Source organism: Phocoena sinus, chromosome 12 (assembly GCF_008692025.1).
Source record: "Phocoena sinus isolate mPhoSin1 chromosome 12, mPhoSin1.pri, whole genome shotgun sequence".
NCBI lineage: Eukaryota > Metazoa > Chordata > Mammalia > Artiodactyla > Phocoenidae > Phocoena > Phocoena sinus.
In genome coordinates this window covers 38,353,573-38,369,040 of record NC_045774.1, presented here as the reverse complement: position 1 = coordinate 38,369,040, position 15,468 = coordinate 38,353,573, and the positions used below count along the sequence as shown (strand labels likewise).

The 15,468-nt window shown below is 35.6% G+C and overlaps 1 protein-coding gene across 1 annotated transcript in view; it reads right to left on the bottom strand.

Annotated features, from left to right (window-relative positions):
- TRDN (triadin) overlaps positions 1-15,468 on the bottom strand; it is a 167,708-nt gene that overhangs the window by 47,741 nt on the left and 104,499 nt on the right. Inside the window, exons 6-7 of the mRNA XM_032650860.1 lie at positions 11,531-11,584; positions 8,051-8,110 (exon numbers count right to left, since the gene is read on the bottom strand). Coding sequence (XP_032506751.1) covers positions 8,051-8,110; positions 11,531-11,584 — 114 coding nt within the window. The remainder of the gene's footprint in view (positions 1-8,050; positions 8,111-11,530; positions 11,585-15,468) is intronic.

Here is a 15,468-nt window from a genome sequence, read left to right as displayed (position 1 = left end):
TATATAGACATGTTCAGTGAAAAGCCATGTCCATACCAAAGAGCCCAATAAGAGACCTTTTAAAACGATAAGATCATTTTTGTCCACAACTGAAATAGCTTAAAAGTCATTCAAGAAACTGAATTGTCAACACAATATTTTATTTTTTTGCGGTACGTGGGCCTCTCACTGTTGTGGCCTCTCCCGTTGCGGAGCACAGGCTCCAGACGCGCAGGCTCAGTGGCCATGGCTCACGGGCCCAGCCGCTCCGCGGCATGTGGGATCTTCCCGCACCGGGGCACGAACCCGTGTCCCTTTCATCGGCAAGCGGACTCTCAACAACTGCACCACCAGGGAAGCCCCACAATATTTTTTAAAGGTAACTATTATGAAGGCAAATGTAAAATTATTTGCACTGGTAATGACTAATAGAAACAAAACAATAAAATCCACTAAGGGATAACTCAGACATTCAGTCTCTAATGATGTGACTTTAAAGCGATGGAAAGAGAACAAAATTAAGATGTTGGCTCCTGCTTATCTTAATTGAAAAATAATAATTCAGGTGACTTTTAAAGCCCTTAAATATATCCTAGAAAACAGAAAGTGCTATAAATTAGCATATATGTGAATATATATAAATTATGATACATATATTCTATACATTCATATTTTATTCTGATATTATTACATGTATTGGGGGAAGGGAACTGGGAATGTGAACTAATCAGTCTGTGAAGCTTTCAATTATTTTTAAAAAGCAATAATAATATAGTACACATTTGTGGAAAGTGTTTATAATAGAAGTTGCATATTGGACATTATTTATTCTATGGAATCACAGATAATCACTAGACTTCATAGTAAGTCTACTATAGTGTTGGACCCTCTAACGTCATTTGCCCATGTAATGGGTAGCTTTTATTGTGACTCATGTTGAAGACTTTGATGAAAATATTATAATCAAGTCTCTTGACTTTAGTACACTTTTGAGCCTAAGACAAGATAATATTATGAAGTTCTGCAAAGAGAAGAAGGAAAATGCTAATGCTTGATGCTTGTGAAACCACAATATCACCTGTGGTACTGCATTTAACTGAATGAACTCACACCTCCCAAAGCACTGTTAAACTTCGCAGGGAAATCTTGATGCTGTGTTAGGGGTAGGGGATATTTCTATCAAAATAAATTGGGAAACACTTAAGCTAAACTGGTTTCTTTACTATGGAATTTCTCAAAGCTAAAGTGCATTAAGAATCTTCAAGGAGGGAGATTACGCTACCCACTGTTTCCCAAAGTTACTGACCATAAAACTCTCATAGAAGAATCACCCAATTACTCCACAAACTTCCAACATCTTTGTGGCTTCTGTGACTACAATCAACTGGGGATTTTCTTCTACTCCCTTTAAACCTTTTCTAAGTTTCCTTTACTGCTTTCTGCTCCTTCCTACAGCAGACACATACATTTCTATGACTGAAACCATCAGCTCTGTGCAAATGAAACCCCTCCAGAGAGCCTAGCGTGACCTAGGCTCAGAGCCTGCTGCCAGTGGTCTGAAGATTGGCGGGACAATGTTCCTATCTGAGGAGAGCTGACTAAAAGCCTGTGATACCCAATTAAAAAAATATGAAAACAAAACAAAACCACAAAACCCTGTGATATCTGGCTTCATCATTTCTCCTCTCATAGCATCTTTCCAAAAGTTTCTTCCTCCAGTAGGCTACTTTCTTTTTAAAAAAATATCTCATGTATTTTCCACATGTCAAATATTACCAAGCTATACTGTCTACGTTTTTCATATTTTACACACATATTAAATCCCTTTGTGCTCAATTCATATGCAGCAAATGACTCTGCCATTGGAATTAATCATTTCTTCACCCGAGATTAAATTTGTCTCAACTTTTTTTTAGGTACACGTTATTCCCTACTACTTACCTTGTATTACAGATGGCTGTTCACATATCTGTCTTCCCTACCATACTGAGAGCAACTTGAGGATAGGAACTATATTATTCATTTTTGTAGTAACATAATGTCTAACTAACACAGTGCTTTTTTCAGAGAAAACAAAGAATAAATGTTTATGAATGAACAATTTTGTTCATGTTTATGAATGAACAATCAAGAAGAGAAAACAGTAATTGTTTCACTATGTTCAGATCATGTGTACAACATACTGACATATAGATTACATACGTAAATATGTGTTTAGAAATGGGCTTGAAACAACCTGGAAAATTTGCCAACTGTTTTTTTGCTTATACTTTTTATATGTGAAATTATTATTTTGGTTACCCTAAATGGCACCTAGCTACTTCTTGTAGGTAGCAGTTGATTTAACCTTAGCTTTGTACTATGAAATTAAAGATATGTGAAATTAAGATCTACTTTTAGTGCCATTGTAATTTATAAATGAGAAAAGGTAATTTTCTTAAACACAAGACTACATCTAAAACAAATTCTTTTTTTTAAAAACAAATTCATTTTTATCAGTGGTTTTAAGTATAAAAATAACAAATTTTTCTCTATTTTAGACATTTTTAGTGATCTTCATCTTTGAAACAGATAATGTTGCCTCACATTTAAACAAAAATGGGTGAGAACTCAACAATGGTGTGGATATAATGTGGAAAATACCATAAAATTAAAGCAACACCCAACTTATATTTATTTTTATCAAACTGGGTAGGTGTTCTTAAATTTTGTACCAAATACTTTTCCTGATTTTTCTCAAAAAGAATTTAAGTGACATTTGCACTTAGGAGTTCATTTAGGAACAAAAAAGCAAAAAGAACTGTCATGTTCAAATCACCCAGCTCAGTTTAGGAAAACACTTAATTTATGACTTTTATCAAATGGAAAACAAATGGTCTAACCAAAAGAATGACATCAGCATATTTGATCCAACTTTGGAATTAGTAATAACTGTTAGCATCTGAACCAGAATCAAAATGTCTTAAAGTAGGGAAACCGCATTACCCAATAAACATACTAACATACTATACATTTTGGGAGTTAGGAAATAACCCATTTCAACTCTCATTCATTAAGGAACTACCAGTTGCTTAACTTTCTCTCGCTCTCTCTCTCTCTCCCTCTCTCACTTATATTCTTATTAAAGTATTTGTGATTTTCAGCAGGCCGGGCTGACTCATGATGGCCCTTAACGATTCCCACCTTCTGGTATTCATACCCTTGTATAATCCTCTCCCCTTGAATATGGGCTGGCTTATGAATTTGCTGCTAACACACAGTATGTAGCTTCCATGATTACTTTACATAAGATTGTTATTTCTGTCTTGCTAGCTAATTTGCTCTCTTGCTAGCTGATTCGCTCTTGCTGGGTTTGATGAAGCCAGCAATATTGGTGAGACTCATGTGGCAAGAAATGAGGATGGTCTCCTGCCAAGAGCCAGGAAGAACTGAGACTCTTATGCAACAGGCCTTGAGGAACTGAATCTTGCCAATAGTCATTTAAATGAACTTGGAAATAGTTCTTCCCCAGCTGAGACTTCAGATGGGACTGCAGCCCTGTCTAACACATTGATCTCAGTTTTGTGAGACACTGTAAAGCAGAAGACTGAGTTGAGCCATGTCCAGATTCTTGGCCCACAGAAACTGTGGGATAATATATGTGTGTTGATTTCAGCCACTAAATTTGTGGTAATTTTTTACACATAAAGAAATAATTAATACAGTATTAAGTAAATATTTGTTAAAGGAATAATGGATGCTTGAAGGACTTTATTTAATTATCTTTGGAAAGAATACTTGATTTATACTCACTTGGGGTTTTGTCTTAGTTCAATTACATACTAGCTTTATAATCTGGACAAATTGTTTTCTCTCCCCAGAAGTAAATTTCATCATCTGTTAAGTTAGGTGATTAATTGGGATAATCTCTAACATCCCTACTAGCTTTAAGTTTCAATTCATCCATCTTAACTTCAATAAAATGATGTTTGGTTACCTCACAGAAACATTTAGTAAAAAATATATCTGCCTCAAATATCTAATTATTTTACATTGTGTAGATAAACACATTAAATTTTGAAAATACATTCCAATTTTTATCTACATGCTTAGACCCTTGAATATATACTAGATTTCTAAAATATACTGATCACATAAAACCTATATTTTAAAATACGAGGAGGGAGCAGGAGATAAAATGGCCAAGTAGGAGGACACAGAACTCACCTGCCCCCATGAACACATCAAAAGTACATCTACATGTGGAGCAATTCTCACTGAAAACAAACTGGAGACTGGCAGAAAGACTTTTTTTTACAACCAAGCCTCTAACAAAGATACACACAAAATCAGGCAGGAAGAGAAGCAATTAGGTTGTGACCTGTACCTCTAGAAGGGGACACAGAAGAGGAGAAGGATTAACTAGGCTTGCAGATTACCCCCTGGGGAGCGAGCAGTTCGAAACACATATCAGTCACCGCAGTCCTCAGGTCCGACACCAGGAGTACCAGTCCCCTTAGCTGGTTTGAAAACCAGCAGGGCTGTAAGAAACCTAGACTCTGCCCTGGAAGAGTACACACATGCTCACTTACTCCTGAAACAAAGCAGAGGAAGCAAACTGAACGGTCTGAGATTCTAGCCGGTTTCCAGCGACTACCCCAGCTCATGCCCCAGCCTAAGCTGAGCACCCACTCTAGCCAAGTTTGCTCTGTGGTGCAGTTCTACCATAGGGCAAAGGCTGCCACAGCTGAGGAGAGTGTGTGGTTATAAAGGATAGAGCCGGCTCATCTTAACTGGGTGACAGCAGTCATTCCTGGCACTTATGGAGGCAGCAGATGGGGAGTGGACCAGAATTCTGACTAGGGTGCTGGGACCACCCCAGCCTGCACCCTGCATAATGCTGAGTACACACTCCAGCCCCTCTTGCTGCAGCACTGCTCCGCTCTGTGCTGAAGGTGCCAATGCCCAGAGCAGGGAGAACACGCACTTAGAGGGAACAGAGCCAGCTTGGTCCCAAACATCAGGGCTTCTCCTCCAGCAACTTGGGACCTGATCCAGTCCCCGATAGGGCGGTGCTAGCCTCTGAACAGAGGAGAAGCCCAGGCTCACACCTGGCTCTGGCCCTAGACCCTCCGTCTCCAGCTCCACATCCTACCATGGTGAGAGCTGCCTGCACAACATGGGGGAAGATGAGACTCATGCTCACGTCAGATCCAGCCCTCCCACCAAAGCCACTTGGCACATGCAGACTATAGGGGCACTCCCACATAAAGACACCCCTTCAAGACTGGGATAGGTTACTGTTTCACCTAATTTCATAGAGATAGTTGAGAAGAGAGAGGAATTTGTTTTAAATGAAGGAACAACAAAAAAACTCTGAAAAAACATCAAATGAATCAGAGATAAATATTACCAGATAAAGAGTTCAAAGCATTAGTAATAAGAATGCTAACTGAATTAGTGAAAAGAATAGATGAACACCATGATAATTTTAGCAAGGAACTAGAAAATATAAAAAAGAACCAATCAAACTGAAGAATATAATAACTGAAATGAAAAACACACTAGAAGGAATTAACAGCTGACTAGGTGATAAAGAAGAATGCATAAGAGATCTGGAAAATAAAATAATGGAAATCACCCAATCAGAACAGCAAAAAGAAAAACAATTTAAAAAAATGAGAACAGTTTAAGGGACTTCTGAGACAACATTGAACAACACAGTGTTCACATCATAGGGGTCCCAGGAGAAGAGAGAAAGGGGTCGAAAATGTATTTGAGGACATTATGGCTGAAAACTTCCTGAACCTGAAGAAGGAAACAGATATCCAGGTACAGGAAGCACAGAGGGTCCCAAAGAAGATGAACATCCAAACATATCATAATTAAAATGGAAAATATTAAAGATAGAGAATTCTAAAAGAGCAAGAAAAAAACAAAGAGTCGTACAAGGGAATCCCTATAAGGCTATCAGATGATTTTTCTGCAGAAACTTTGCAGGCCGGAAGAGAATGACCTGATATATTTAAAGTGCTGAAAGTGAAAAACCTACAACCTAGGATATTCTATCCAGCAAGACTATCATTTACAACTGAAGGAAGATAAAGAACTTCTCAGAAAAGCAAAAACTAAAATAGTTCATCAAGACTAAATAGGCCCTAAAAGAAACGTTGAAGGGTCTTCTCTAGGTGGAAAAGAAAAAGCTACAAGAAATAATAATTTTTAGGAAAAGAAAAATCCCACTAGTAAAGGCAAATGTATAGTAAAGGCTGTGGATCAACCACTTAAATAAGCTAGTACAAAGATTAAAAGACAAAAAACTCATAAATTCATCTATAACTGCAATAAATGGTTAAGGTATAAGCATGAAGATGTAAAACATGACATTAAAAACACAAAACGTGGGGCACTCACAGATATAGAGGACAAGCTTGTAGTTTACCAGTTGGGAGAGTGAAGGGAAAAGGGGCAAGATAGGAGTAGAGGAGTAAGAGGTACAACCCATTACATGTAAAGTAAATAAGGTACATGGATACAATACAGGAATATAGCCAATATTTTATAATAATTTTAAATGGAATATAATCTATGAAAATTCTGAATCATTATGTTGTATACCTGAAACTAATATAAGATTGTAAATCAACTATACTTCTATAAAAAACATTAAATTTTTAAATTAAAATTAAAACATGAAAATATTAAAAAGACAAATATTGTATGACATTTATATATGGAATCTAAAAAATAATACAAATGAACTTATTTATAAAACAGAAAACAGACTCAGTCATAGAAAACAAACTTATAGTTACTAAAGGGGAAGTTGGGGAGGGATAAATTAGGAGTATGGATTTAATAGATATACTTCTCTATATAAAAACTAGATAAACAAGGATTTACAGTATAGCACAGGGAACTATAGTCAATATCTTATAATAACCTATAATGGAAAAGAATCAGAAAAATATATTTATATATTTATGACTGAATTGCTTTGCCATATATCTGAAACTAATACAATATTATAAATCAACTATACTTCAATAAAATATATATATATAAATAAAATATGAGGAAGCAATTTGAATTTAGTAGATAAGACTGAACTATCAGAACCTGTATTTTTCTAACATCAAACGATTTGTAGACAAACTTAGAATAAAAACTAGTTGATGTAATCTTCCAAAGTTTATAACATTACGTTGATATTCTAACTGATTTTTTCTTTGGTGTATTATCAAGACAGTTAAGGCCCTCAATGCTTAAAATATTGATCAGGTTGATGCATTATCCTTCTTGGAAAATGAAATCCTTAATTTTAGTGTTCTAAAATTAAATTCAAGGTGTAATACTGATCCAAACTGTAAACCAGATATGTTGCACTGGTTTCCTCTTGTTATAGTAACTACCACAAATTTAGCTGCTTAACCTAGCAATCATTTAATATCTTCTGGTTTCCACGGTTCAAAAGTCTTGCCATAATGTGGCTCAAATAGGTTTTCTGCTTAGGGTCCACAGTGCTAAAATCAAGTTGTCAGCAGGGCTGCATTTCTTACTGAATACTCTGGGGAAGAGTTGGCTTCCACACTTACTCAACATGTTGGCAGAATTCATTCCCTTCTCACACTTTCCATGTACCTCCCTCAATTTTCAAGCCAGTAGTGAGGGCCCAAGTCCTTCTGACACTTCAAATCTTCCTCTTCTGCCACATCTCTATGTTTTTAAAGGTTCGCGAGATTACACTGAGCCCTGGATAATTCAGGATAATCCCTGTATTTTAGATCCACCTTAACTACTTCTGCAAACTCCTTTTACCATGTAATGTAACCTAGCTAAGGGGATGCCACCAAGGGATGAAGGTAATGGGGACCAAAATTCTGCCCCCCACATATGGGAAAGCTCTTCATTTTCTTCTCACATTTGGAGATGCTCTATTATTTTAAGTATTCAGTTTTATTATTCTTTTAGATATTAAATTTTAAGTGTAAGGCCAAATTAAATTTTATGTAAAGGAAATGGTGAATGCTTACAATCATCCAGCTACCTGTTACTCAAAATGTAATCTTTTAAAGTAAAAAGTATAATTTACCTTTTGCCACTGTCTTTGTTTCTGGTTTTTCTTTTTTCTCAATTTTTTCCTTGTGAATTGCTTAAACAGAAAATTTTATATTAGTATACACTCTTAATAGATTTCAAGCATTTTCTTTACTTCAGTATTATAGCCACCAAAATCATAAGCTAGTTTGAAGATTGATGACATTAATGAGCCCAATTCAGGAATAAAATATTACTAATTTAATAAAAACTGTATAAAACTTAATTTAAAAGACTTGGCATTAAGACTTAGAAAGCATTTTGAAAGCTAGTCTCACCCTCCTGTTTAAAATTATCATTCTAAGTAGAATTTTAGAATAATAGCTTTCAGGAAAGACAAACAGAGAGAGTAATTTTATAAGAATTTGTTGAAAGATACATCATTTTATCAGGAGGAAGCACTTTTACAATTAAAAGAAATAACTATCAGGACTACAGCTTTGATTAAGAACACTGTGTCTCAACAAGGACACAACTGACTTTTAGAGAACAATTTCTCAGTCTGAGGGATTGTCTTATGCACTGAAAAAATGCTTAGCTTCCCTGGTCCCCACTTACCAAATGCCCGTCACTCCAATGACATTTTAACAACCAAAATGTTTCCAAATACTTACTAAGGGAAGCACCTATGGTTGAGAACCACTAATGGGTTATAAGGTAACCATCAAAGATTACTGATAGAGAGCAACTTCTTAACTGAATGGTACCTGACATGATACCTGAAACATTATACCTTCTAGTTGTTTATGTAATAGATTAATAACAATAATCAATAATTGTTTATAAAACAATATAAATTTATCTTATCAACTTCTATTTTACTTATATAGACTAGTAAAATCTTGTGTCTCTTAATGGTTTAAGTAAAGGAGTTCTGCGAAGTACAACAGTATGAACAGGTTATCCTCATATTTCAAATGTATTAAACTGCGTGGTTTAGTAGTTTCCCAAATCACCATACATATTTCAACATTTACATAGTATTTATTAGAGAATAATAATGAGAGTTAAAGAAATTATGGAAAATTAAATGATAAGAGATTTTAATTAAAATAGTTGGGTTAAGGAAAAAGCCAAATTATTAGAGTGAAAAATTGGAGCCCTAATTATTTTCATTTCTCTAACTATATAGTACAAATATTAATGTCAATCAGTTTTACTTGTATTATAAAAGGAAAATCATGTGCTTAAAATATGTATTTAAATAATTATTCTTTTAAAATACAGTCTATGAATGGTTTCCCCAGAATTTTGGAAAGATGATGTAAGCCTCATAGAAAGCTTAGGGCACAATGTCCAGTTGAAGTCCATAAGATCATGGCAGCTGCAGAGTTACAAAGACAGCAGTTTCCTTCCCCTCCAGGGTTTCAGCCTTTCCACCTCTCAGCCTGGCCCATAGTCATCTCCACTACCATTTGGGGTTATGAGTAACAGCTTGGACAATATTCGCTGAAGGAGGGCACAATTCACTCAAGGTCATTGGGCTACAGTATAACTTAGCTCATAAAAAGCAAACTCCTTTAATTGGTATACAGTAAATAAAAGGACACAAGTGTTTTGTTTCTGCTTTTGAATTTGGACAAATTTCCTTCAAATGTATAATTTAGGGGCAACAAATTCTCAATTATTTTTCAATGAAAAGTATTTAGCCATTGGAAAGATGGAAAGAAATCACAAGAAATATCAGATTATTTCGTTTAGTCAGAGTACATAGAACCTGATGCCGATAATTCTATGTAAGTCAATAGCAGGTAGGAAATGGACACCTGTTTCTAGAACAAAGAAGATGGCTGTATTGAAATTCATGGATATTATCACAAAATAAACATTAATAAAAGAACAACTATTTAATTCAAATTTTCAAATGTGAGTTTAGAATAAGGAAGAATGAAGCATGTTTCAACTCATCTGATTCCTAAGCATTGTAAAACATTCTAGCTAAGTGGAATGTTTCACAAAATAAAATTTCTCAGTAGGCTATGTGTATTGTGGATACATAAATCAGCTGAAACTTAGCCTAAATATCCTAGACGTGATCCATTCTAAAACAAGAGCAATCAAATTAAGTTAGAACTTTATTTTACATCATATGTTAAAATAGATTTTTGATGAATTAAAGTTAAATGTGAAATATAAGCCTAATTTTTTAAACTTGAGGAATATTAGTAATTACTGAATTAATCCTTGGATGAAGACTCAAGAGCAGAAATACCAAAAGAAAATATAAACATATCTAGCCCCATAAAAACTTAAGAACTTAAAACACATACATATATCACACATATGCACTGACACATGTTTATTCACACAGATAGAAACCCTTACATTAACTACAAAACTAACTATATAAGAAATATATTTGTAGGGCTTCCCTGATGGCGCAGTGGTTGAGAGTCCGCCTGCTGATGCAGGGGACGTGGGTTCGTGCCCCGGTCTGGGAAGATCCCACACGCCATGGAGCGGCTAGGCCCGTGAGCCATGGCTGCTGCGCCTGCGCGTCCGCAGCCTGTGCTCCACAGCAGGAGAGGCCACAACAGTGAGAGTCCCGCGTACCGCAAAAAAAAAAAAAAAAAAAAAAAAAAGAAATATATTTGTAAACATAACAGATCAGTGATGTACACCCAAATGACACATACATGTATCATCAAGAGAAATGGGCAGTGAGTGTGAAGAGTTATACAAGAAATATGTATCACTAAAAATCACATTCAGATCCCTCAATCTACAAATAACAAGCAATGAAAAGATATAGTGGAAGAAAATATCTCTATTTAAATACTATGCAGCTTTTTAAAAAGAATGAGGGAAATATCTATTTACTGATATGGAAAGATCTCTAGGGTACATTGTTATAAAGACAGAACATAGGACTAAATTTTGTGTAAAAATAGGGAGAGACAATAATGTATATTGTCTTCTAAATGCATAATGAATTTCTGAAAAGATGCACATAGAGCTCATAAAAGCGGTTTACTGTGTGTATGTGTTGGTAGATAAGGAATGGGATCAGAGTGTGTGGGCAAGGCAGGAGAAAGCTTTTTGCAAGGTACCTTTATGTGTTAAACAATGAGTGTGCATTGCTTATTCTAAACAAATAAAACCTAAAACAGTTTTAAGTCCAGTCTAATATATAATCACAGAATGCAAGTTAAGGTAATGAAGTACACTTCCTTACCTATCAAATTGGCAATTATTTTCTGAAATAATATCCTCATTGTTGGCTAAAGCAATCTCAGAATTGCCAGGGGAAAAACTGATACATTTCCAGAAAGTAAATTGGTAACAGTTTGAGAGTCTTAAGTATTTTATTTCCTTCAACCAAGAAATTGTTCTTTTCACATTCAATTCTAAGGAAAATTATCATAATACAATTTTTAAAAATTAATTCATGGTCATCTAAGTTCGGACACAAAGAAGAAACTGTCAAACAGTGACAGACCAATGAGTAAAAACCACAATAAGAATAACTCCATACCTTTCTTTTCAGGTTTTCCTTTTTCTTTGTCTTTTTCTTTCTCTTTGTGTGTAACTGGAAAGGAATAGACAATATTTTTCATTTAAATAAAAAGAATAAAAGATAAGATGATTGAATGGCAGTCTTTGATGTCAAAAACTTATCTACTGCCTTTGGAAATCTTTCTTTAACTAGCATGAGGTTTTACACAGGCTTAAATGTTAAAATAATTATAGATATTTTAAATTTCTATTTTTATTTCATAACCAAGGACAAACTCATACCAAAACCAGGTCTGATTGCAAAGACTACCCCTCAACTTTTCCAAAATTTTAACTTCAACTTAATGAATTGGAAAAGTTTTAAAATGTATTATGCTATCTGCCAAAGAAGCCCAGCTCAATACTGGAGGAACACCAAAACTGTGAAGACAAAAATACAGAAAGAATCTTCTGAACCTGAGGCAAAGAACACTCAATCTAGATAGTATATGTTTATCTTCTACAGGAGATTTCCATGCAAGTAGGTTTTGAAAATATACTGGAATGAAACTGGAATGACACCAAACCTTTTCAAAGAAAACAAAATTTAATTCAATATGAGCTATGATTCAATTAATTAATATAGTAGGGCTCAAATTTAAGTTATAATCTTCCCCCATAATTCAGTCATAGCTCTTATTAATGGTACCTCCAATTATCCAAACTAGAAACTTGGGACTCATCCAGGATTCATCTTTTATTTTTCATTTTTGTCCACTTGCCAAGCTTTTGCAATCCTACCTATTAAATATTCCTTTTACCCATCTTCTTCTATCCAATATTACACTCCCTACTTATCATTTATGTACATGAAAATATAGAAAGAGCACCAGCTATGTGCTAAAGACTTCGTTAGGCAAGACAGACTTCATCCCTATCATTATGATGTCAACAAGCTAATGGATGATGGATGCTAAACAAATAATCCCAAAGGTAGTTAACTGCAGTTAGAATAATTGCTGTGAAGAAAATATTCAGGGTAGCATATCAATGTATAAAATGAGACCCAATCTACTCTGCGTGCTTGGGGAAGGTCTGCTGGTAGAAATGATATTTAAGGATGTGAAAGGTGAGAAGAAATTAACCTAGTAGGGGAGTAGGAAAGAGAAAGGGGAAAGAGACCATTTCAAAAGTGGGACTATGATGTCCTTCTTGGGCATATTATTATTATAAATATTATTACACTAATATCCTGAATAGTGTCTTGAACACTTAGATTTTGAGTTTTCTGAGTCTCAGAGTAGTAGTATGAAAATCTGATCATACCATTGATCTGATACGTGTTAATATCTCCCTCATTGCTTAGCATGGTAATCTGTCACATGGTAGGTGCTATATCAAATATAAAAATATTTCATTGTTTTAGTGATCTGACATTTGCTTATCAATCCAATCTTACCTACCAGGAATCTCCCCTTGAACTTTACATTCCAGTTATAACAAAATGTTTGGGATTCCATAAACATGCCACATGCCCTCCTAATGCCTTTGTATCTCTGCCTGCTTGTGCCTTCACTTAGATTTCCCACACCCACATTTCCTCTGTTCCATGTACCCTTTCAGTCCTGGCTCAAATGTCTCTTCCTCTGCAGAGGGTTGGTTGATATCTACTTATTCCATATGCCAACTGCACCATGTGCATAATTCTATCTTATCCATTAAGTAATAATACAGCAATTGTTCATAAATCTGACTCCCAAGAAGGTGAACTCTCTTTAGGGGCTATGCCATATTGTTTTATTTTTGTATCCTGGCTCATCACATGGTGTCTGACTCACAGTGGACTCTTAATAGGTATTCTTGAACAAGGGAAATTCTAAAATATTATAAGAAGAGCTATTTTCATCTTCTAGTACAATTCTATTTACTGATGATTTGTATGGATATAATACGCACTGCTTGATTCCAATCATTTAAATATTTTACAATTTGTTAAAACTTCTTTAAACCCAGTGAGAAACAGAAGAGAAAAAAAAATCGTAGATCATCTAGACATTATTTTTCCTTTCCACATTCAATGGTTCTTCTGGGTTTTCTAAGTTTCTAAGTTCAATATAAAAATCTCACAAAATAAGAGTAGGACACCAGCACTCACACATGACCACAGATAGCTTATTTCGGTTCCTTTGGATCACTATTAATTAAGCTGAAAAGCAAAAGAAAATCTTGGCAAAAGCAAAGCCTCTTTTAAAGTTTCTCTAGGGGAAAGGAAGTTTGCATGAGATAAGCTGTGCTTTCGAAACCCTGATTGGCAAGACCCCCAGGAGAAAACCTAATCTGTGTCTCTGCCTCTGTGAAGAACCAGACCTCAGCCACCTCCAACAGCTGGTTGTCCATTCCACTAAAGGATTTTCCGATTGACGTGTGCATGGGTATAAATGGGAGAATTAATACAAAATCAAAAGAGCAAGGGGTCTGAATTCAGGCTCAAATTAGCATATTAATGCCTTATTCCTGTTACCCTGGGGAAAAATCCAGTTCCTCGCAGTCGAAGTTTTGATTTACAGACACAGTGCTGTATGCTGGAATTTCATTATCCTCCTCAGAAATGGTACCATAATACTGCTTAGTGAAGCAGCTGGAACCACACGCTCTAGGGAGCTGTTCAACATGGCAGGGAGCCACTGAAGCTTCTTGGATGGAAACTTCAAACTTTGGCAAGACTGAGCTCAAACACTAAGCTTTGAAATTGCTTTTATCAAAATAGTGCCACCATCAATAACTGCCTTAATAATCCCTCTAAAACAAAAATAATTTGCTGCAACAATTACATTTGCTCATGCATCTCTTTGCTTAGAACTCACAGAAGTTTTCATATGAAAGAAGAAAAAAGTACTTTCCTCGTCACCAGCTCTGTTTGGTAAGTTACATCTTAGCTAGGATAGTTTTAGCTCAGGACAAAATAAGCTTGTTGCACCTGCTAGAGCTTACTTTGTTTGTCATCCTTATTTACAAAAAACAAAATTCCCTTCGGCATGCTGATAATTAAAAACAAATGGAATACACAAGTTGGAATGGCCCTGATGTTTGCCATCTGAGTTGGCATGGCCCTGCTGTTCCTGCACTTGCCCAGACTCTGACCTTTCCCTGGCCAGAACACTCAGCTCAGCTCAACTCCGAAGCACGTCTCTCACCCTCCCCATATGTTCTCTCTCCGGTACTCTGCCAGCTGTGCTCTGTGCTTTCACAGCTCTTGGCCCTGGAAACCCCCCAGGCGGGCTCTGTGTCTTTTTCTGAAGTGTATCAGAGTTCAGAGTGCGCCTGACCCTGGGTTCCTAACGGGCAAAACACGCTCAAGGGGCCAAGCAGCAGGCATTAGGGGCCAGGTTGTCAGAATCCTTTGCAGATCTCTCTGCTCTGAGTCGAAAACTCAAAAGTGTTGGCATCAAAAGTTTTAAAGTACTGATTTGTATAGGCTACTCTATTCTTCAATTGATGGTTAGCAAGAAAATTTAATTAAGTGAAACTCTGGAACCTCGTATTTGACTTCAGAGCTATTGGACTGGACTAAGCTTGAGTGTCTGAAGCAAAAGGAATTGGATAGATAAGCATGTAACAACTACACCTTTGCATTAGAAAACACTTTGGGGAGCACAGCTACCTGTAATAGATTTTGCTGATTTTTCTTTTAATTAATTTCTCTATTTCTCAGATTTCTGGCACTGTTGTTGAGAGAGGTATTAGCCCTGAAGTGGTCTATAAATTTTAAATAGGTCAACATTTTAAACAGTTTCATAAAATTCATATACACCCATGTTTCAATTCATCATTTTTTATGAAAGAGCAAGATACATATTCATTTTAAACCATTTAAAACAATTATCCTTTAGCCACCACTAAACAAAAATGCCAGATGTACTCTTGGTTAGTGTATATCTCTGTGTTTCTTTTTTTGTCGAATTTCCATTCTGTGCTAAG